General features: G+C 37.9%; 1 protein-coding gene across 3 annotated transcripts in view; it reads left to right on the plus strand.

Moving 5' to 3' along the window:
• The first annotated feature begins 221 nt into the window (after window positions 1-221).
• The window catches only part of WDR70 (WD repeat domain 70), a 122,594-nt gene continuing 98,256 nt past the window's right edge, over window positions 222-24,559 (plus strand). Inside the window, exons 1-5 of one of the 3 annotated variants that reach the window (XM_051643344.1) lie at window positions 222-266; window positions 940-1,002; window positions 1,176-1,259; window positions 1,695-1,809; window positions 5,781-5,979. In XM_051643344.1, the coding sequence (XP_051499304.1) occupies window positions 948-1,002; window positions 1,176-1,259; window positions 1,695-1,809; window positions 5,781-5,979 (453 nt within the window). In that variant the 5' untranslated portion in view covers window positions 222-266; window positions 940-947. Of the gene's footprint in view, window positions 267-302; window positions 331-758; window positions 810-939; window positions 1,003-1,175; window positions 1,260-1,694; window positions 1,810-5,780; window positions 5,980-24,559 lie in introns of those variants that run through there. The other 2 variants (XM_051643342.1, XM_051643341.1) reach the window with 2 other exon arrangements.

Here is a 24,559-nt window from a genome sequence, read left to right on the forward strand (position 1 = left end):
ATTCGTAGATACCTTCTCAGGTTGGCCTGAGGCTTGTTTGCTGTTATTGGGTCTGGATCTCGGAATCCTTACCCAGCCGCACCCAGCCTCCCACTGTGGTGAGGAGTGTTAGAAAGCAAGGGGGTTTGGAAGCTCCGAAGTTCTGTTTCACCTGGGAGGGCAGCGCGTCGCTGGAACCAGCTCCCCCCGAACAGCGGTCACGGCACCAGGGTGCTGTCAGAGCCCAGGAAGGCTCTTGGACGACGCTTCACCCGGTTTTATTTCAGGTATATGCAGCGAGGAGCGGTGACCCTGGTGGGTCCCTTCCGACTCCAGATGTTCCGTGATTCCGTGAGGAGCCGGCCGAGCCCTCCCGGCGGATGGCTGCGGGGCGGGGGGATGGCTGCGGGGCGGGGGGATGGCTGCGGGGCCGGGGGATGGCTGCGGAGCGGGGGGATGGCTGCGGGGCGGGGGGAACGGCTGCGGGGCGGGGGGAACGGCTGCGGGGCGGCAGGATGGCTGCGGGGCCGGGGGATGGCTGCGGAGCGGGGGGATGGCTGCGGGGCGGGGGGGATGGCTGCGGGGCGGGGGGATGGCTGCGGGGCCGGGGGATGGCTGCGGAGCGGGGGGATGGCTGCGGGGCCGGGGGATGGCTGCGGAGCGGGGGGAACGGCTGCGGGGCGGTTGCGGGGCGGGCGGATGTCAGGCGTGCGACGAGCGCAGGCGGTGCCGCGCCCGGGCCGCGGGGTGGGACGGGCCGCCCGGCCCTTCCTGCCGGCGGCTGTTGTAGTTCCGGGGCAGCCGCAGCATGGAGCCGGTGGCGGAGGACGGTGAGCGGCCGGGCGGTGCGGGACGGGCCCGGCCCGGCCCCCCCCCGCGGCTCCAGCTGATCCCCCTGTGTTGTTTTCTCTCTCTTTTTTTTTTTTTTCTTTTCTTTCTTTCTTTCCCCTCTCCTTGCAGGCGCTGAGATGCTGGGGGCACCCGACCCGGAGCTGGCGGCCACCATGGGCTTCTCCGGCTTCGGTGCGTGGCGGTGCGGGCCGGGGGGCGCGGGGCCGGCTGGCTGCGGGGCAGGGGGTGCTGCCTGGGCAGCCCCGGGAGAGGCCGGCGGGTGGAGGTGGGAACGCGTCTGGAGCCGCCGGGGGGCCCGTGCCGCCCTCAGTCCGGGTTCCAGTGTCGTTTTTCATCGTTCTCAGGGAAGAAAGCTCGTACGTTCGACCTCGAAGCCATGTTTGAGCAGACGAGGAGAACGGCAGTGGAGAGGAGCAGGAAGGTCTTGGGTAAGAAATGCGAGTGAAGTCACAGCCCCCGCCTTTCAAAACGAGCCTTGTTTTTCCGCCTTGGGGTTGTGTCTAAAGTGTCTCTGAAGTCATCATAATGTTTCAGTAAAGTGTTGACATTATTGAAATATCACTATCTTTGTATCATCGACATATTTTTGATAGTGTGTTTACAAACCAACAGCTAGAAGGTGTTTGCACTGACCCTGTGGTATTTTGTTTTTCTGAATGATCATTGCAGTAGCAATGGAAATTTAGTTTATGTGGAAAAATAATCTATCTCCAGGCGAAATTCTTTATTTGCTGTTACCTTTTCAAGTATTTTATTTAGGTATAGAAATGAATAAAATTGTTCCACTGTCCTCAGCAAGCCTCTAATTTTATTATTTTCTCAAAGTCTCGATTATTTGTAATTGATGTGCTCTCTGTATTCAGAGGCTCGTGAAAGAGAGAAGGAAGACCAGGCTGTAAAGGAGTCTAGAAGTCCATGCGCCAATTCATCAGCTTCAGTGTCCAGTGCAACAGGAGCTGGGTCCACATTAACCCAAAGGTACTCAGATATGGTGGGAGATTCTATGTAACAGCTTTTTGATCTGAAGAGGTTTTTTTGTTTGTTTGTTTGTTTGTTTTTTTAAACCATGAGTGTTATTAAACTTGTGTGAACATGTCTATGTTATCTGAAGTATGTAACTATGTTGTTATCTGTGTTTTTTCCAAAATATTGGGGCAAATATAATGACTACATGTGCTAACTTAATGAGCAGCTATTGTTCCCACTTGTAGTTAGAATATACTTGCTCGTGCCTGCTGAAAGATACATCAAAAGAGGTGAAGAACCTCTGTATGCACATTGTACAGGGTAATGTTGGGCTGGAAGAAGTATTTCATTTTGACTTCAGTCTGAAAGTAACTCTCAAACTTGCCAAAATCTGTTTGTTATTGACAAGCAATAAGTGCTACTGCTTTCAGAGTTTAAATTCTGAAATGCTGGAAAATCAGAAGTAGCTGAAGGTAATGGGGGCACACCAATCCATTGTGTGAGTGTCCAGTGCACTATAAACGTTTACGTTTCCGTACGTGTGGAGGTCTAAAAACACATAGGAGTCTTGAGTAGACCTATGTATATGTATCTAATTGGCTGACAGGGTCTCTGTGTGGTGGGTAATTACTGACAGACTTTTAGTATTTCAGTCTGTGAAAAAATTTCTGGTACAAAAGTTACGTTGTGCCTGTTGCTCTATGGAAAACCCAAGTGACTTGTGCGCTGTCACTGAAGTAACTCGTTGCACAATATACTACCCTGTAGATCCTGTGTTTGTCTCATGCCTGCAGAAAGAATATTCTGTTCTCCCATTTGCTTTTGGTGGCCTTGGATACCTATCTGGTGAAATAATGAAGGGTCACGGGAGCTTAAATGTAGTGTGATTGTGTGCTGTATACAGGTGACTTCAATATGCAGAAACAATGAAAATAAATGGTAAGGTGGAAAGCAGTCCACCTTAGATGAAAAGCCTTTCCCTAATTATCTCATTTCACTAATGGACCTGACAGAAGGGAACTCCTGGGACTTGAATACTTTTCAAGTATTCTGAGTTGTTAGGTAGGCTCTGGTAACTCACCAGAGTTCTGCTGATACCAAGTTTTCTTGGTTTTTCTCTTGTTTTTACTAAGCATTGAGAAGAGAGGGCATAACATGAAAAGCTCTCCTGAAAGGTTTATATTGCCTTGTAAAATAGAATACGTAGCTTAGTACATAGTGCTAAAACCAGGAAGCTAGTTGAGGAGTCTTGCCATTGTGAATCAGTCTTAATTCAGAGGAACAATCCTACAACTGGCAATTTAAGTCCAAAATACAGGACTGTCAGTAGTTCTTTTTTATAATGTAGATTTTAGTTACTATAAACTGATCTCATATACATATAGCTTGTTCTCTTCTCTGAAAATGACAACAGTCTCCTGAGTCTTACTTTTTTAAAATCTCCAAATACTTTCAGTTATCATAGTAGCCTTCATACTATTTTTTTAATTGTTAAAAAGGGGTTGCTGACTCCAGAAAGATGTGAAGTACAGCTGCTGATTATTTTTTGCTTTTGAGTTACTTTGTTGTAGAGAAATACTTATCAGTAGTTAAGATACTTCTACATTTATCCATAATATAATAATAATAATAATAATAATAATAATAATAATAATAATAATAATGATGATGATGATGATAACAAAATAGCTTTTGTTATTTCCCTTGTCTGTGTGCCTTGTCTGATGCAGCTCATTTTTTTTTCTCATTTGTTTCACTTACTGAGGGAAGTTATAAGGCAAAGCAAGAAACAATTCCTTACACTCTTCTGAATCCTGGTAAAGGGGCTGGCAAACTGGTTCAATTGTTTCTTTGCAGCTTCACTAGTAGAGTAGAACTGAAAGGCTGAAAGTTGAAGGAAACGCCACTTGTTTTGTCCTTTCTGTCAGCACCGTTCCTGGTTGCTGTCAGAAGGGTAGATGGGCTTTTGGTCTGGCTACTTTAGGATACTGCATTTCACTTTTTTCCAATTAGGAGAGAGGATACCAGTAGCAGTAGCACTTGGCTGTCACTACCAAGCTTGGAGTGTGGTGGAAAATAACACTGCAATTCTGGCCATTTCACATGGGGACTGATTATAGTGCTCCTCAAAATACTGAAATGCTTGATTTGATCAATTTATCCTTCCTAGCAAAAGAAGGAATGATAAGGATAGATAATTAAGAAGGAAGCTAGGTGTTGTTATTGGATGTCTATAGAAAGATGTGAAAATCTAGGACTCCAGGATTGGAAAAGCCTCCTTGAATCATTATCCTACCTAAGTTTTTCCTCACTGGCAGCTAGAGTGTATATTTGGTTCCATTGCAAAACTAATTAAACAGTTTGGCTTTTGGGGAAAAGACATGTGGTTTGCTAGTCTGGGAGTGTGTATCAACTCTTAAAACACAAGTATTTTGCATGTAGTATTGTAACGTTGTTAGTTTTGGGGGAACTAACTTTAAGACCTTCAAAGGTCTCAAGCCTTTCCTCACATGCTGGAAAAACTTCCTTTTGGTAAAAAAGTTAATAAATGCTTCGTTGTAGAGTAAGAGGAGTTCTTTCTATTTATGTTTGGTCTATTAGGTAATCATGCCCTGATCTGGGTCTTTAAATGTCTCTCATCACTATGCAAAACAAAGTTTGTATAATGAGTATTACCTTGGTACCTTTTATTAGGGTACTAAATATATCTGGGAAAATCAGACAAACTTCTTAGGCATGCAAGCACTTCTCATCACTGTAATATGAGGACCAAATTTGTGTTGGTTATAGTTTCTTTTGATTTTGTCCTGAAACAGAATTTCAATTGCCTATCCAACACAGATACTGGCTGTGTAGTCTTACTACCTGGTTGGTGTAGTGTTTGGGGGAGTGAGTAAGGCTGCATTCTCTTGACAGAATTACATAGTTTAGAACGTGTTTTCTTAATCCTTTATTATAATTTTGAACTTGTGTGTTTTTATTGTAGTTTTAAAATCATAACCTAAATTAAAAAAACCCACCATTATACTTCTCTTTAGTCTTTGTTTTAAATTTTCTTTCTTAAACTGTCTTTTGCAGTCTGCTCACTTAAAAACTCACATACACTCTCTTAAAATGCAAGCTTCCAAACCTAGCCTTTCAATTTGATCTTACCTCACTGAATCTGAAAGGAACAGCTGCTTTTCCTTGCCATGTATCACTGTAATGACACACTGTATGTAGTCAAAAGCCAGTTTTCTGCGTACTGCTTTTAGACCTTCTGCCAGTTAGCATGCTGCTTACTTAATAACTACCAGCAGAGGGAGCACATTTATTTTAAATAAATAGGATGAATGTGGACTAGATAGCTCTACTTACTTTTAAAAAATTTTCCAGTGCTAAAAATAGTATGTTCATACAATTGATTTGGACAATAGCAAAATTTCAACTTAATATAACTTTTATAATCTAGATTTGCAGCATTATCAATTATTTGGTCAAAAGTGCCTGACTCCCTGTTATTCTTTTGGAGCATTATAAAGCAAATGCCATGCTTTGTGTTCTTAGTCTGGTTATGAGCCTGGGCCATTACTGTTTTGAGCTCCACCCAGCCAGCAGAGGTGTAGAGCATCTGCACAACCTGCACCTTGCGGCAGAGTCCTGAAAATGCTCCATTGCAATATTTTCTGTTGGCTTCTAAGCAGTGTTGAAATCCATACTAGTAACATGGTACTGTTGTTTTTACAGCCCACTTAACTTTTTCTTTGTTTTATTTTTTCCTGTTACTTGAACTGCCTGTCACTGTGGTATTCCTTTCTTTAAAGCTTTGTTTATGCTTTCAAGATGATGGTGGGCCTGCCCTCTGTTAGTACAAATTACTGTACGTTCTACCGCTAATTTCAGTGTTTACAAATCTGCTACAGCGCTAAACATCTGTTATCTGAAAATTCCTACAGAACTGCCAGTGTCCTTCAAATAGTAATTAAAAAAAATTTTCCATGCAGACAGGCAACCTGTAGTGAAAGTGAAGATAGCTCAGAGGAAGAGGTAACTGGTCCTTCTGTGCAATGCCAATCTTCGGCCCAGGGTCCAGCTGAGGACACAGATGATGATGATGACGAATTCATCGGTCCACCACTTCCGCCTGGGTTCAAGGATAGTGACGATGATAATGACAATGATGATACAGAGGAGGAAGATAATGTAAGTATTTTGTTCCTCTTTAATCTTTTAATGCTTTAAGTGGACTCTAATTTGTATGTGTGCTTTTTCCTTTATGATTGAATTTTGCAGGTGAAGTATGACTTTTGTTTGAAATGTAGGTATTTTATTTTTCTAATGCTTATTGAACAAAAGCAAATAATTATTTTCATTTAAAAATACCAGGGTTTTAACAAATGTAGGCATGTGAATCTCAAGAAAAATTAATCATTGATATATATATTGTTTACTCTTTTTTGTTTTCACATTATGAACAACATTAAAAAAATAGCTTATATAATTTTTTTCTGTTTTTTTCCAAACGCATGTGTAGCATTTTTTACAAGAAAGAGCAAGTAGAGGTGGGTTTGAATCTAGGAAGAACAATTGTGCCAAAACTGTTCTAAGGAAATGAACTGTGGCAACAGAGGGTTGTTTGTTGTGTTTTTTTTCTAAATATAAAGAAGTGCCAAACCAGTTGTTAGACACAATATAGATTGTCTGTTCTATCTATATTAAAAGCAAGAAACCCCTGAACAACCTAAGTTGAATATCACAGATGCGGAATTGACAAATCTATTTCTAGTTAAAAGTTTAATGGTTTGATGTTTGTTCTCCAAAACTTCTTGGATTTAGTATTTTGTGGCAGTAGATTTTGTATGATAATTTCCATGTTGTTTTGTAGCAACAAAGATAGAAGTCCTGTAAAACAGCCTTACTTGCGCTGGTTTGAGCCATTTGGTTTCAGAGAAAACTCTTATGTCCTGCTACACAAATAATCCTAAGAAACAAATTCTCAGGTGTCTCAAAGATTTCTTGTCAATTCCTTTGCAGTTTTGACTGGGTGTCTAGTTTATAATTTTCCTGTATAATCTCTTCTTTTGCATCTTGTGAACTTTTAAGCATGAGTTTAGACTACTCAGAATGAGGAGGAACTTCTTAAGCAGTGACATAACTGATTTTTAAGGCAAGCTTTACCTTGTAAAATCACAATTTTGAATATTTTTTTTTTTCCCAGGGGTTAAGTAATTGGAAATTCTCATACCTTAGTGGTTTTTATTACTTTATCTGATCTGCTTGGATTCACTGTTGCCTATGGATTTCTTTAATTGTCATACTGTACATTGTAGTGCCATAAGTCCTGTGATTTCATCTGTACTCCGCATTACTTTTCCTGTCTTAAGAGAACCAACTGCAACTAAATACCAAACTTTCCTTGAGAATGTTGTAAACCTTAAGTTAACTTTCAGCTTACTATTGATCTGTATTAGGATTTCTCATGACTTGTGGCTTTTTGGGCATTGTGGAGTGAGTTCATGTTCCTGAGGGTGCCATGGACTCTGCAGATTTCAGTTGCTGTGGATCGTGTCTGTTGAAGTCATTACTTTTCTGCCAATTTTCATGTGTTTTCCTATCTCAGGTTCTGCTTGTTCATACATTTTCAACTCACGATAAAATCTTAAAATGCAGTGCTTCATCAAGAAATTTTTTCAAACATGAATCTCTCCTAAAGTTAATCATAACAATAGCTCCTGATTTAAAAAGTACTTACATTTATTGATGCTGAAAGAAATGATTAATCTTGCTCTTGTTTTGTTGCTAAATACTTTTCAACCTATTTCTGTATCATGCAGAGTGTTAGTGTATACACAAAGTTGTGGTGCATCCAGATGCTTGTCATTTTGGAATAAAACCTCACAATATGTTGCAAAAAGAGCAACAACTTCTGAAAGTATGTGTTAATACTTGCTAACTTTGTGCATTAATGTAGTAGGAAGTGATAAATCTCAAAAAATACATGCTTTTTCTGCACAGGTATTTAGTTCTTTTTTTGGAGTGTTATCATAGTGCCCCTCTAAATCACAGCTCTCTCTAGGAGTCCCCATTTCTTTTCCTATAAAAAAAAAATCTCTTGCTCTGCTGTTGGCACTTGTGAAGCTTATACCTGCCTTATAGCACTGAATAATTGAAGCCACACAGAGAGAAGCAGTCAGACTTCAGAATCAAGTTCTGCCATGTATCTTTAATCTTTAGGAGAGTAAAAGTGTTTAGATGTGCTCAAAGTATTTACTAAAATAAAACAATATAAATTTGAAATTATATTATATCCTGGCAACTAAAACCAAGGTTAAGCCTCATATCTGCTAATATTTCTTTGAAATATTGCACAAAGCTTTGCATCAGTAATCTCTTGTAGCTATTCGTCCCGGTCTTTTCTGTACTTACTTCATTGTTTGTTGCTTCATTTCCATATCATGTCCTTACTTGTTTTTTTAAACAATGGAGATTGAAAACACCAGAATTATAGGCAGCAGTTGTCTTACGGAAAAAGAAAAAAAGAAGGAAGTTATATTTCTATGGAATGCCTTCCTGTCAGAATCTTAGGGAAGTAAGTTGATTTCTAAACTGAGTTATCTCCAGATAGTTCTTCCTAATAATTAAGAGAAATTTGCGTGTGTTGGAAAACAATAGAGAATTTTGCTTAAAACTCACTCTTAGCAGATTAGCTAAATAATGGTGGCTTATTTTATATACCTAAATCTTTCATGTAACGTATGCCAAGAATTACTTGGATTTTCCTTTTCAAATGAGAATTGATACAAGTAGCTTGTGGTTTGACCATAATTTTGTAGTATGCCTGGATTAAAATTTGGGAACACTTTTCCGCTGTTTCCATGGTCTGTTAGAGATGTCACTTTCTGCAGTTAGCAAAAAACATTATATATTTAGCTGCTGTAATTCCATTCTGAAGTGAAAAATATATATACTTTTCAATTATGTGTGTTGGCACTGGTCTTGCCTTCTTACCCTGAGCTAGCAAAATTATTCAATTGCATCAAAGAAAGTTTCACTACATTGGTCAAGTAAGCTATAATAGAAATACACTAATATCTTACATCTGTCTTATTGCATCGTAAGTGGAAGGCTGGCATCCTTTGACAACTCTTTTGTTGAGTAGTTTTAGTTGAGTAATTTTATTAGACTCATGTGAATCAAGAGTCCTACATATACTGCTCTTCTAGTTTATGGCACAAGCATCTCTTTCATCTCCCTAGTGAGTGCTATATGTGTTTCTAAATGTAATAATGTTCAAACTATAGATTAGTGCCAAGTTGTAGCAGACTTCTTCCTTTATTCATATTTATGGAATAAATGAGGTTTTGTAGGAGAAAGTAAGTAAATTCTGAGCACTTATTTATGTAGCACATCAGTGTGGGAGAACAGTATTACCTAAAAAGTAGAAATTGTAGGATGCATTACATCTCCTAAGTGGTAAAACTGTATCTTTTTGGAGGCAATATGTATGTCCCTCTGTGCCATAGTGTCCTGTGTACCTATTTTCTGTTGATTTTCATCAAAGATAGCTTCACCTTAGTAGTGCTTTGTGCACTGAGATATCTAAAATGCAGTCTGTTATATGTATAAATAATTTTAGGAAAAGGAACTGGATTGTTTCTTTAACTCGATGTCTGTAATGTGCCAACGAGATATGGATTTTAGTATTTTTTAATATAATTGCTTGTATGCCTCTCAGGTTTATGAATTCTGAGCACTAAATATTTTTTTTTTTCATTGTCTTTCTCTGAAGGACAGTGGGCATCTTTTTTGGCAAAACTCTTACCTTAGTTCTGTAAGCTTGTCTAGAATGCCAAGGGGAAGAGAATGCTTGGAAACAGCTAATTCTACTTCAACTTCTCTTTCTTAGTAGTCAATTGGTTTTCTAGTTTACTGTTTTAATTTCTAGCAAGATTGCAGAATCAATTTCTTTATGTATTTTAATAATGCTACAGTTGGCTCTTTAAAGTGGAGTTACTGGAAACCAGACTTACAAGACCCCAGTGAAAAGTTTCAGACAGAAAGGTAACTTGCAGACTGGTGTGATTTAAGTTTGTCTGAACTTAAGACAATAGTTACAAAACAGTCTAGAATAGATTTGGTTGAGAATAAGCAGAGCAGCAGAAATATGAGACTTGTGGGTTTTCAGTCTAAACAGTTAATTTATAACTGGGAAGATTTTGTGTCAGTGTGGATGCCAGAGGCCTTTGGGGTCTAGAGCCTCCCCTTACTCCTGCTCATGAACTCAGTTATTTTCTTTCCTGTGAAGGGAATCAGGAAGCAGCTGTGCTTTCCTGATTTCCTGTTGATCGATTGGTGATCACAGTATGATCCTGTGAGCCCCAAGGAAGGCAGGTGTTGCTGTTATGAGAACTCTGTGATTCCTGTTTCTTGCTTGTACATCAGGCTGTGGTTGGTATGCATGGGGGCAGAACTGGGAGAGGAGAAATGGAAAGCTCCATTGAATAATTCTTTTGTTTCCAGATGTACTATGAGACTGTCTCTCTTTTGTTATCATATTTTGCTGTTGAAGTAACTTCTTTAACACACAAGTATCTAAATTTTTGACCCTGAAGGAAACAAATTTTTCTTTAACACTTACAGGAGTTGCAGTTCTGTAATCTGAAGTCTTGTGAACTTTGTAAAAGAGATAAAATGCATTGAAATACTGGTAGCTACTGTCTCTCAAGCCTGACTTTATATGTTGTTTTCATTAGAGGAACATTATTTTCCCACCATTGTTCTTGATTGTTCAGTTGTTCCTACTTTCTTATGAGAGACTTAATAGAGACATTTGATAAAATTGTTTGCTGTGAGGTCCAGGATAGGCCCAGGACCACACAGCTCTCATGGGGTATTTTACTGAATAATCATCAGGTGGAAGGACTAGCTGGTGATTAAGAACTTTGATGAGAATTTTTAATACCTTATTTGTGTTTTTACAGTAAAATTAATAACCACAGTTAATTGTCACATGTTTTGAATCAGCACTGTTAGTTTTTGAGTCTTATACATTTCTGTAATTTATGTTTACATGTGATACAAACAGAACAAAATTTTGAGGAAAGCCATGTGTATTGTATTATATATGTGAATTTTGACTTGAGTTACTTTTTTTTTTCTCTGAATTTATGTAAATTCACTTTATATACTCAAGTTTTTGTGGTGCTTGTTGTAAAGCATTTTTCTAGATTGATTAAATTCTGTGTTAATACTGATGGTAGTTACATTTAACAAATAAATGTTTAGTGATTTATTTATTTGGTATAACTCGCTTCCAGTTGTGTCAGAAGTGATGATTCTTAACAAGACATACTTAACACAGTATGTTTTAATTACATATACAAATATTTTACAGTGCTTGTTTTGTACAAATATTTGTATGGTGTAAGGAATACTTACATATCAAGTATTTTTAAGGACAATAGGTACACTTGGTGTCAATGCTCTCTAATACTTCTGATATTCTTGCTACAGATTTCTGTTTTATATGAAAGATTTGCATTACCTTAGGGAGTGAGAAAAAAGGCTTGTCCATTTCAACTGCAATCAGTGCTTTTCTGTAGTGCTTTTCCTCCTAATGATGTAAAAACCTGGTTTGATTGTCAGCTTACAACCATGTGGAAAATTGGCACTGAAAAAGGGAGAGAGGAAGCAGAGAGTCTGCTGTAGTCTGAAGACTCTCAGATTTGGTTTCTATCCTGAAAAATATGCCTTTCTGGAAAACTTGAAGAAAATCTCTTTGTTTCCAAGACGGGATGTTTTACAGAGAAGATGGCTTGTTTTTCAGAGGGCAAATTGTTACTGATGGCAGTAGTTCATGTGGTTAATTTTGAGGTTAGGAGGTATAGTTCAGTCTTTGCCAGTTTTTTTGCCTTAGCAAGATGCACTAGGAGTTTGTGCAAACAAAGTAAAATCTGGCTGGAGAAGAATAGGCAAAACAGTCATGTCAGAGTTGGTGGGTGGACAGCTTTAAATCTTGGACATAAGTATTTTTCAAGGTAATGGATGACACCTATTAAAATACATTAGTAAGAGAGAGTGTGTTTGTTAATGTTCTAATGTCATTAGAGTATGTGCTGAGATTTTTGACAGAACTTGATGGAGTGCTAGCATCTTGTGACACTTTGCCTCACTTGAAGCAACAGGTATAGAGGTGGTTTCTGGAAGACTTTGCCAGATTTGCAAGACTTTATCTTCTGTGTGGAGCTTAGTTACAGTTGGTTCTTCTTTGAAATAGAGAACTATTTCTTGCAGCAGTATCAAATTGATACTCATAATTTTGTAATTATGTCCCTGAAACAAGTACAGCCTTGGGCCTCTCCAAGGCTGTACTCTGATTTGGGCGTATTTCCAAAATGATAGTGCAGCTGTATTCCAAGTTTTAGAATAGTTTTGAGACACTTCTAAATTTTAGAGGATATACTGGTAATACTTATTTGTTCAGAATGGAAGAAAGCCATTTCCTGCTGATTTAGATGGAGAATTTAAGTAGACTGTAATTGCTTCAATTAGAATTTGGCTAGGGTACCAGGATAAAAAGCCTGGTGTTGTAAAAATAAATAAATGGTATGGGAATTTTTAGTTGTACTGAGGAGTCATAACATTTTAGGCTGAGGATTGTCTGTCCTGGTTACTGCTGAATCTTATTTACCTAATCATGTTCATTTTGTCTAAACAAGAAAAAGTGAAGTAAGCTGAATAAAGCCATTTTAATGTGTGCTATAGAGACAGAAATGTGTCTGTTTGAGAATGAGAGGCATTATTTTTTAGCTACTTTTAGATATTAATATGTTGATGAAAATAGGTAGCAATTACCATTGTTTACAATTTTCTTTTGTGTTACCTTTCTGTATAATTAGGAGGAAAATATTTTTGTCATGTATGTGCATAGTAAGTTCTTAGGTATTCACAGTATTTCTGCTGCAAAATTCAGGAAAATATTTTCTTCATACTAAACTTGAAACAAGTAATGGAATTTTTGTTACCGTTTACTGATATTGCCAATAATGAGAGATTATCTCAGAAGTGAGAGAGGATTTGCAAGCTTAACAAAAATTAAAAGAAAACAAAATCAACTCCATATATTTTTTATAAGAAAGCTCAGTGTAAGAATGTGAGGGAATTAGGCAGAAGCTGGAAAGGAAGGGAAAGTTAACATAAGAAACTGAGAGCATCATATGAACAGTGTACAAGAAGAAGCTAATGTGGTGACTGTGTTTTAGGGTGCCTGTAACTAATTCCTTTAGGGAATGTTTGTCTTTTGCATTAAGGTCTGGGGTATTTGCTCCTCTTCAACCCAGTTCCCCACAGTTCATGATTACTGTTTGTCTGCAGAGAAAACAAATGTACTTCCAAGGTCTCTATCTATTCTGCAGAGCATAGTAAGGCCAAGACTTCTCTGCTGTGTGTCATGCCATGCCTTTTTGGTGACATGATACTTCTTTAATTAATTAGTAATATGACTGAATAGAGGTTGTTACAGAATGTTTCCTCTGAAGATAGATACTTAGTCCTGTGACTTTGTTTCTAGAAATATTTTGTGAGAAGATTAATAGCCATATATTTGTTGACTTCAAGATACTTTAAAAATTAGAGAGAGGTGATTTTAGTAGTATTAAATAAAATTTTATATAGAATGTAATTACTGTTACTACTGTCCTTTTTATTAAAGTTTAGAGACCATCTTATGTCCTGTTTTTACTCTTTGCCAGCTCCTTTAGATACCCTTATCAGGTCAGCCGATACCCTTATCAGGTCAGCCTAACCTGAGAAGCCTGTAGAAAGCTTCTTTAGGAGCCTCTGGTACCACTCTGTAGCTGGAAAGAGAACTGCTAAGAGTCATGCAAAATGTTCTTCATCTCTGGGCTAGATACACTGGCTGTGGAGCTCCCATGCTTGAAATGTGATCGCTGAGAACTTTTGCTTCTTTATAACATGAAGATTTTGTAGAAGCTCGTGTCCTCCACTGCTCTTACAGAGACAGTAGAATTGTTTTCTTGCCGGGTATGTTTGAGACATGAGTGACCTTGGGGCTGTACAATTCTGAGACCTACTTCTTATGAAAAAAAATTCTTATGAAAAAAAATTCTAAGTCTTTCTAAGCATGTATTCTACTTGCATATCTCAGTCCCAAGACAGTACTTTAGTATTATTTAACAAGAATATGTAGATGGAAAGGTTAGGAAATTCTGTTCATGCAATGGTATATGAACATCTGATCCTAAATAAGATTTTCTTTGCTTCCAGTAGAAGTCAGGGTCTTTGGAGGTGAAGAGACTAAAACTAAACCTTTGAGAATTCAAAATGCTTACAGAGTCAGATACTTTTGTTGGCAAATGCATCAAATTTCCTAAGTAATTCTATAAAGAAATACATGTAGCATATTGTTTCTATCAGTGTTAGAATATATATTTCTAAATTTGGAAAGGGAGCTAACAGCAATACTACTAACACTGTATTCAACACTGTTAGTATATATTGGAGTATGTAAATGGAAGATAGCAGGTTCTCTTCTTCTATCTGGCATGTGAGTGTTGTCTTTTTGATAAAATTGTTTATGCTCTGAACAGAATAATGAAAAACAGAGGTGTAGGCAACTCTTGCTTGAATAAAGAGGAAAATAAAGTGGATTGTAACAAGTATTTGAATTAATTAAGGTAGGGATGATTAAACCATTTAGAAGGGGTGTATTGGAAGTTAGAGTGTAAGTAACATGTCCTTTCCAGAGCAAATCTTCACAGGATTTTCGATTAACAAATGATTTATGTTGAACTGTTGGAACTGCGAACTGCTCCAGTGGTATCCTTGGAGAGCTATTTTGTTGACTCTTGGAATTTCTGCTGTTTGTTTAAAAGATGGTTTTGGATTTTTATGAATGTGAGGCTACCACATGTAATGTTTTACAACTGCTGCAGTGGCATCTCTTATTTGCAGGTGGGCACTTAGCAGTATACAGGGACTATACATACTTCATGCTAACACTATCCAGATCACATAACAATCATACTGAAATTCCTTCCTTTACTCCTGCTTTTTTTGTGTTTGTGTGTTTTAGTATTTCATACAATTATTGTCAAATTATTAAGATCTTCAGTGGTATTTTACCAAGTTACCTTGTCTACTAATTCCAAATGTTTATTTGATGAATCATTTTAGTGGAGGATTGATAAATGTTCATAAAAATAAAAATTACTGGAATGTGTTACAAAATTTTTTGGATTTCCTTTCATAAACCAAAATAATTAATTTCTCCAAAGGAGCTGAAGAATCATAAGGAATCATTCATATGCATTTTTATTAACCATCCGTTTTCATGGTCCAGATGTGTCTTCTGAAATTTATTTTAAGCTCTTACTCAAATTCCAATGAGTGCACTTGGTTGTGCACTATTCAGTCCTTTATTCTACTACAAGTATTTTAGTTTAGTTTTGAAAATTACTGGGTTTTTTTTGTAGAACAACTTTTTGAAATGTCTCAAGGAATACCTAGTTGATATAAGAAAGAAGAAAATGGAAGAAGCAGCCTTGAAAATCATTGTAGATGTGTTATATGAGGGCTCTAAAGTAGTCGTCAAAAGTTAGGTGAGGTAGGCATAGTGTTTGGTTTTCAAGTAAAACACGATTTTGTAAACCAAAAGTTATTTTCAGCTCAAAAGCATCATGTGCAAGAGTAGCAAAAAGATGCTAAATTATGTAACAAATTCCCAATATAGAAAAAATAATCCTCATATGACCTTCATGCAGTAGGGATAACGAGCTTTCTCTTCACTTTTCTGAAATAGACCTTAATACAAATAGCTAATAAATAGCTAGCTCAAGTTGAGTATTTGAGGTTGGAGGATTAGATCCTTTTCTGTATAAATAATTGTGTTGACTTCAGTGGGATTGCAGACATGGACTTACAGTTCTGTAGGTGGGACTAAGTATGGGCAATCAGCAGACCTGCCAGCATTGGATCTTTACTTTTACACTATTGATGAGACAGCAGATACAGACAAAACATAGTTTGCTACTAGCAGAAAGAAGGTGATTTGTGACTTCCATTTTTATTTCCAGGTTTAATTAATTTGCCAGTGTTTATTAGGTAAAAATGTGTAGTGTTTTGCAGTAAAGTGTGCTCTCAAGGTGAAATCAGTTGCTCATGGAACTAAGCAGTGTTCTGTGTGTCCGTGGGAGAGCAGTGAGGGAGTCCCAAAGTTACTGCTCTGTGCTCTGGGCAGCCTGGGACAGCACAGCTGCACACACACGGGCTGGCTGCAAAAGGCCCTGCTGCAGGTGGTTCATTCTGCGGTGTTGTGTCTGCATTGCAGTTCATACACGAGTTACCTAGCTGATACTCAGGTTTGAGCTGGTCTACATGAGATGCTGTCAGTGTTAGACTTAAAAAATAATCTTACTTCTTTGACAGGCCATAACCCAAGTATTATTGCCAGCCGACATGAATACATTTGTTCCCCCTTCCCTAAAATTGCAGTAGGGGGCAGTAAAAACATCTTAGATGCGTACCAGCCTTCCTGGAACTTCTCGGTGTCTTCCGTAGTTTCTGTAGCCTTCTTTAGCAATAAGCTTGGAACTAGTTTTTAGACTAAATAGTACTATGTAAAGATTTTTATTTGGATTATTTAGATGCGTTGAATTCATTGCAGTGACCACGTGTACATTCTCCTGTGGTGAAGCACAAGGTCTTGAATAAGGGTTGGACCCAGTTGCTGTGGCCCTTTTACACTACAGGTCATACTGGTCATCTTTCATATAGTAATGAGTATGAATACAGAAAATAAATCCTGGAAGGCCTGTAGAAATTAGGAATATAACTTATTTTTCTATGCATGACAAAAACTTCAGTCATGGATAACTGGTTCTGAAGAGTTATATCTGGAATGAAAGAAAAAGTTGGAGTTCTCACTAATATGTGAATTGTTTGCATGGAAATGCTAGAAAGCTTGATATTATTTTTTAAGTCATGTATTTAACAAATTCCACAATATAGGTGATATTTCCCTATAGCTTACAGTATGGTGTATATTTGTAGACTAATTAATGTGTCAGAAGGAGCTGAGAGCCTTTATTTCTGTTACAACGTCCTCTGCTTTATGGCCATTTTTGTATTAATGTCTGCTTCTACTAGTTTATGTGAATTAGCTCTTCTCTTCCTACCATGGCACAGGCAACAGCAGGGCTTAATACTTTAAAGAGGGAAGCAAACATTTTAAAATATTTATTTATGTTATATGTACAGCCTTGATCCTGTTTCTCTCCTGTTAAGAGATGGTATTATCAGCTTTGGAAGATTACTTGGAAGATGGAAAAATTACTTAGGATTTTTGCAGCAGCTTACATCTCTAAAAGGAGTGGGAAAACAGCTGAATTTTTAACAGAGACTTCCCGTGTCCGTGTTTTTTTTTTTTCCCCTTTTACTGCATTTTATTAAACAAAGTGTGAAAGATATTTTGATTGAGTTTGACCATATAGCTTTGGCATACTGGAGTACTTAATTCTTTAGACTTTTTCTTATCCAGGAGGAAGAATCTGTCATGTGCCCAAAATGGAGGCAGTCTCTGTGATAAGAAGTATGTGTGTAACATGGTGTGTGTGACATTGTATTGATCACATAAAGTAGATCAGGCCCACAGACTGCATCCTATCCCATGCTGTATTAGAAAACAGAGATATTTGGACCAGAACAGGACACCCTTATTTTCCAAGTTTAGCCAGATGTCTAGGACTTGCTTGCCATGGTTCACTGTTTTGCTGTTGGATCTTGTGAAACAAATGGTGATGGTGAATAGCTGGAGTTTAAGAGCAAACAAAATCTTATGGCAGGACAAATGCAAGCAGAGTAAAAAGGGGTCTCTAAGTAGTACATTTCTGCTGCTGTTCTATGATGCTGAATCATGATGACTTTGGCTTTTGAGTAATCTACAAAAAAAATTAAATTAGTTCTAGTTGTGAACATTTTAATTTCTGCTTTACTACAGTGGATTAGACTCAGCATTTTCTCATCAGTCAATGTTAATCAGAGGGACTTAAAGCCTCCTTGATCCCTTGGTGTAAAACTGTGCTCGTTCATGCCTGTTTTGAAATACCAGAAATGAAAGGAATAAAAATTGTCCATTTACTCAGAATATGCAGAGAGTACCTGCTTATTTTGCTGTGAGTCATTGTCTCAAAAAAAAAGCTACCAAAAATGAGTGAAGTATTTTCTGCATTTTCTTGAATCTCTGGGCCAACTTTGAAGCCTTGCTTTAGATTTACTGCAGGTTGGGTGAATGTCTTGCAAATATTTTGGTTGTGCTAGCTACACTTTTGCACAAAGCAAATTTTGTAAAAATACTGAGTTGACAGGACTGAAAGAGCCAAATTAGGAGGTAAAGATTAGATTTCCTTCAAAAAATAAACTATTCATAAATGTGGTGGATGATGTAGATGGCTCAATTGAAAAGGAAAATCATCTCAACATTAGATTTCAAGATAAATTTGCAATTGTTTGGAAGAGGTGAACTCTGGTTCTTCATATTGAGAATATTCTAAGCAGAAGTGAAAAACAGTGATTAATTTTTCAATATTTGAACTCCATATTGTAACATATATTAACTTGTTAGGCTTCACTTAAAATATAAAAAGTTTCATGCGTCATCTGGTTTTATAGAGATTTACCTGTCTTTTTTTGACCAACTTGTTGCTTAGGGTGTCTTGGAACATGCTATTCTCTGCAGAGAAATCAAACCTATGTATCAGGCTATATACACATCAGTAAAGATCAGCTGGCTTTCAATGCTACCAGATTTGAAATCTTTTTCAGTACAAATAGTCAATGTATGTCTCTTGAAAAGGGAATGTCATGACATAGTTTCTCTTGTTGTCTTAAATATAAGAATAAACATATTTCTCAATGACATTACTTCTTTAAGTACATTAATTATATTACCACCGTTTCTACTGAGTACCAAAAATATCAGGAATGGAAATTAAAATAACTAGCTTAATCATCCTCAGTGTCTGAAAATTGCACATGCCTATTTTACAAGACCACTGTGACACAGAGAGTGCTGAATCAGTTTAAAGACAACCCCTTCTTGTTCTTCGGTTTTAAGTCTTGGTATTTGTGAACATTCTGTGCCTTAAGACCATTGAAAAATAAATTGTTTTTTAACTTCGCTGATTTTTCCTGTGGAAAATATTAACATACTGGAGATGTAAACTTCTAGTTGCTTTTTCATGCCACTTGTTTATTCTTCAAATGTTCACTTTCCGTGGCTTTCCCTGCCTTGTTTAGAAGACATACAGGAGTGTGCAGGTGTATGAGGTGACATGCTGGGTCACATAGAAGTATGTGATCATTTTGTGACTGACTTCAGTGGATAGAAGTGTGTGTGTTGTCCAAAATGAAATCCTGGAAATAAGAATGCCAAACTAAACCTCACAGCATATCTCAATAGAAAATAGCTTAAAAATTCTGACATGGGTCACTTTTACGCCAATAAGATAGTAATTTGCTTTAATTACTTAATTTAACTTTGCCTTTATTTTTGCAAAGTCCTTCAGAGTTGCTCCTCTGTTCCATGAGTAAATGCTGCCTTGTCTAGCAGTTCCTTTGGTGAGGGCAACCAGTTGGTTTGGGGCTTTTGTTTTGTTTTTGCTCTGTGAGACACCTGTACTATGTTGTAATTGATATTTCTTCCTAAGGTGCCTTGCAGGGATCAGGCATCCTGTTCACCCTCTGTGCTCTGTTTCTGCTTTTATCCTGATCTCTGCTGTCTCCACGTCATATTTTCCTCCTTTCTGAAAAATAATCTCTGAAAAATAGGTTTTTAAAATATCAAATAAATGTTTGCATTCATATTGTGATAGTGTAAGCCTATAAGTAATAAGAGTAATAAAGAAAGTTGCCACATTTGACAGCTGCAATTTTAAGGGCAGATCCTTTCAATTATCTCTAAATTGTTGGTATAAATAGTATCAGGCTTAGTCCAGTTGCTGTCCATAAAATACTTTTCTTGGGGAAGGCAATTATGATATATTGAATAGACAGAGAATTTATGAGACGGCCTAACGGTAGTTTTCTGTGATTTCCTGAAGTCTTGTAGTCTAAATAAGAAACTGCAATCAGTGTTTGAATGTAAAATGAGCAGTAGTCAACTAATTCACTGCATCTTCAGCAAAAATATTAAGTCCCCAAAGTAAGATGAATGTTGCTAAATCTAAATGAGCTATAACTGTGCTGTTTATAATGTTATTTTAAATGAGCATCTGCTGAAATCACATCATAGTTGTGAAAACTAGTTCGACCCTGGCAAAAATAATAGTTGTCAGCTGTAGTTTAATTCTATGTAGTTTAATACGATTTGCATTAGTTTACCTCTGGGGAGTTGTCTCGTAGTGTAAGAACTAATAGAAGCTGCAACTGCATCTGGTACTTCTAGGGAGAAACCTCATGATGGACTCTGCAACCAAGTGGTGTAATGTAATGAAATTACCCAGCTTCTCTGATGAGGAAACAAAATTGTGTCTAGCTCCATCTTGAAGTACTGCATGCAGTCAGATTTTTGATAGCAGACCTTTTATAACACAGGTCATACACAGCAGTTTAATGATACAGAGGTGAATTAGGCAACTAAGGATCAGTAACATGAGAAAACAGCAGTACAGTGAGTACCTGAGGTAAGAACAGAGTGTGGATCCTCTGCTGTTTGTGAGTGAGCGAAGCATCAGAAGAAGACTCAGTATTACTTGGAAGTATTACTCTGAAAAGTATGGAGAGAAAAAAATAATGAAAACATGAGAGTGCAAAGATTCCTGTTTCCTTCTGGCAGTTATCTGTGTATCATAGAATCATAGGGATTCAAAGGACCTCTGAAATCAAGTCCAACCCCCCTGCTGCAGCAGGAACACCCAGGGCAGATCACACAGGAACAAATCCAGATGGGTCTCCAGAGAAGGGGACTCCACAGCCTCTCTGGGCCGCCTGTTCCAGTGCTCTGTCACTCTCACAGTAAAGGTGTTTGAAGTAGAACTTCCTGTGTTGTAACTTGGTGCTGTTTCCCCTTGTCCTGTCACAGGGCACCACTGAGAAGGGACTGGCCCCTTCTTGAGATCCACCATTCAGATATTCCTCTTGGTCTCTTCTCAAGACTAAATACCCCCAGGTCTCTTAGCCTTTCCTCCAAACGTCCTTGCTTTCTAATTATAGTAAGAAGATTTTTTTTTTCTGGAGCCACCCTTGGCATTTCCTGTTTCTTCACCTTTTTGGAATACTAGACAGTTTCTTTGGAACATTTTGAACCTAATATATGCATAGGCAAGAAAGTATCTTTAAACTGTGTTTTCTTAAGCTGTATTTTCTCTGATGGTAGAATAGCCACTAATGTAGTTGACTCACCTTTAGAACTAATTGGAGCCGGAGAACTTCCTAATAATGGGCTTTGGTTCAAAGCAGTTTGTACATACTGGTTTTGCAGATAAAATAATGAAATCAGGAGTGATTGAGGCACCGATGAATTGTTAGAAAGTGTGTTTCAGACTGTGAACTGATATGAGAATCCAAACACTTAGATGTTCAGAATGTTTGTATTTTAAATAAGGCAAATAAATAGTACTTAATTTCTCTTCAATCTGTAACCACTGATCTCTCATCAGAGAAAACAACCAGCTTTAGATTTAATAGGGTTTTTGGAAACACTGTGTAGCAGCCCCTCATAATACATTGGCTGGCTGTGCTGTGTGCCATTGTTCTTGCTGAAGAAGCATGGAGGAGAAGCTCTGAGGCACACTGACAGTAATCTCTCAGGTTATCACTTTTACAATGAGAAGGGCTTACTGTGTAAACGTTAGGCTTAACATACCTTACCCTGTTGTAATTGCAAGTTTTAAAGAAGTCATCTTGGATCTTTAATCCATTGGAGTAGATAGCTTAAGTTGCATACATTTCACAATATATCTTATAGGTTATTTGAGTTCTTAAAGTTCAATTTGTCAGCAAGCTTGAACTGTAATGATAATCTCAGAGCAAATATCTAAGCTTATGAAAAATTCCGGTGTCTTAACCAGATCTCCCCCACTCCCTTCATTGTGAAGAATTTTGACAGTGCAATGTCGAAATGCACTACCCTGTGCCTGTCAGTATTATTAGATACTTCTAAGATCTTCTAACCAACTGCAGGAATCTGTTTATATGTATTTGTTCACTTTTGCTTGTTTGTTCCGTCACCTATATTGCACACTAATGGAATTGTTCAGTGTCATAGTGATTGTGAGGATTTGAGGATGCATGAATATGCATTATGGTGGTCTTTAATAATTTTAGTACATGTTTGTGTCAAAGTAATGATTGTGTTTTAAAAGCAGGATTCCTTTGCTTTGTCAATTTTTTTAAATTTCTGTATTACACTAAAATTCCAAGGGCAGGTGGTTTTCAGGTGGGAACAGGTTACCATCAGTGTCAAGGTTTTCCCATTTTAATAGATTGCCCTATACTGTGGTTTCTGAAATAACTAATTTTAGCAGGATCTCATGAGGGGGACCTGAAGACAAGACAATGCCATTATTTTCTGATAGCCGGATGAGATGAGGATCCAGAGTACCTGAATGTATGGTATAGAAGGTAAAGTTAAACTTAAAAAGCAAGTACTTAAATAAAGTGCATTCAGGTGACCTGTACTTTACACTTCCTCTGTAAACAGAATAATGACATTGAAAAAATGGAAAAAGTTTCTTTTGTAAGGTTGTCTACTCTCCACTTCATGTGGCTCCCAAGAGATGAAATGTAGATTGCTAAAAGGCTTGGGAAACAGTCAAAACTGGAGTGGCAGTAGGTGTTACATGAAATAGCATTAGCTTCGGAATTAAACTGTATCACTTCATGGATCACATGGCCAAGGCAGATGTCAAACAGAAGGTTTAGGTGAAGAGTTCAGGCGTACAGATCAAATGTGATAAATGGGAGTTAAACTCTGCCCAAGTCTAGCAAACTATGCAAAAGTGGGAATCCTTACTTTGTCTTCCTTGTTATTTGTCTGGAAAGTGTCCATAGCAGGGAATTTGAACTAATCTGAGCAAAAAATCTTGGACTGCATTGATTCAGATAATTATATGCTTTAAAAGCTTTTTTCCTACCATTTCTACTTTTCCTATGGAAGGTCAGTAAGTGTTTATAACTTCTCTGCTTCTCTCAAGCTCATTTTTGGCTTGTTTTATACTTCCATTTCTCTTTTGATAGAGCAGCAAGTTGGACCTATGTTTAAGGACTTCCTTGTTACAGGGGAAGAATTAATGTAGGATTTTTTTAGCTTGCTTATTTATGGAAATGGTAGTTATGGAATCGTGCATTCCCTGGTACCTTCACCAGTTAGTCAACCAGGAGATATAAAATGCCACAGATGTATTTTCTCAGCAAGTGCAATATTTCACTTGTAATATGAGCATTATACTCACAACTATTTATTTATTCATCTATTTAGCAATTTATTAGTTTTCATATTTATTTATTTATACACTTTCCTAATTTTAATTTGTTTGCTTTTGCTTTGTTGTGTAAATGAGTTTTTAAGGGACTTAGGGTACCTCAAAGTATGACATATCTGAAGGATTGGATGCCATCCAAAGTGTCTTTGACAGGCTTGAAAAGTGGGCTTCATAAGGTTCAACAAGGTGAAGTGCAAGGTCCTGCACATGAGCTAGAGTAATTCCCATTATCAACACAATCTGGGGGTGAAGGGTTTGAGAGCGGCCCTGCAGGGCAGGACTTGGGGGGGGTACTGGTGGATGAAAAGCTGGATATGAGCTGGCAAAGTGTGCTCAGAGCCCAGAGGGCCAGCCTCATCCTGGGCTACATCAAAAGCAGCGTGGCCAGCAGTTTGAGGGAGGTGATTCCCTCTCTCTGCTTTGGTGAGACCCTACCTGGAATACTGTGTCCAGCTCTGGAGTACTCAGTACCAGAAAGTCATGAGGCTGTTTGTAGGAGCAGGTCTAAAGGAGGGCCACAAAGATACTCAGAGGGCTGGAACACCTCACCTGTAAAGACAGGCTAAGAGACTTCAAGTTGTTCAGCCTGGAGAAGAGAAGGCTCCAGGGAGACCTTTTGCAACCTTTCAGTACTTAAAGGGGACTTTATGAGGCTGGGGACAGACTCTTTAACAGAGCCTGAAGTGATAGGACAAGGGATAATGTTTTTAAACTAAAAAGAGGGTAGAATCAGACTAGGTGTAAGGAAGACATTTTCTATGGTGAGTTTGGTGAAACACTGAGCAGGTTGCTCAGAGAGGTGGTATATGCCCTATCCTGGAAACACTGAAGGTCAGGTTGCACTGGGCTCTGAGCTACCTGATCTGTTTGTAGATGTACATGCTTATTGCAGGGGTGTTGGACTAGATGACCTTTAAAGGTCCCTTCCAACCCAAGCTCTTCTTTGAGTCTATTATTCTATATTAATACCATTAGTAATTCCTTCTGACTTGGTAGAATCTGAACAGTGCAAATGCATGAAAAAAATCTATCATACTTACTAATGAATCATTGTGGCACACCTGCAAAATAAGACTTTTTATGTCATTTACGACATGATAGTTAAACACAAAAGCAATTATTTTATCGAAAACCTCACAGCAGGTATGTAGCAGATAGGCAGTATGAATTTAAAATATAGTTTACTGTCCACTGTGACCAAATTGAATGTGCATGTTGCTATTAATCTGTCTTACTGTGATCAATAAGGCTATTGTGCACATGATTAGTAGTGACTTGAATTATAT

Source organism: Apus apus, chromosome Z, assembly GCF_020740795.1.
Source record: "Apus apus isolate bApuApu2 chromosome Z, bApuApu2.pri.cur, whole genome shotgun sequence".
NCBI classification, from domain to species: Eukaryota; Metazoa; Chordata; class Aves; order Apodiformes; family Apodidae; genus Apus; species Apus apus.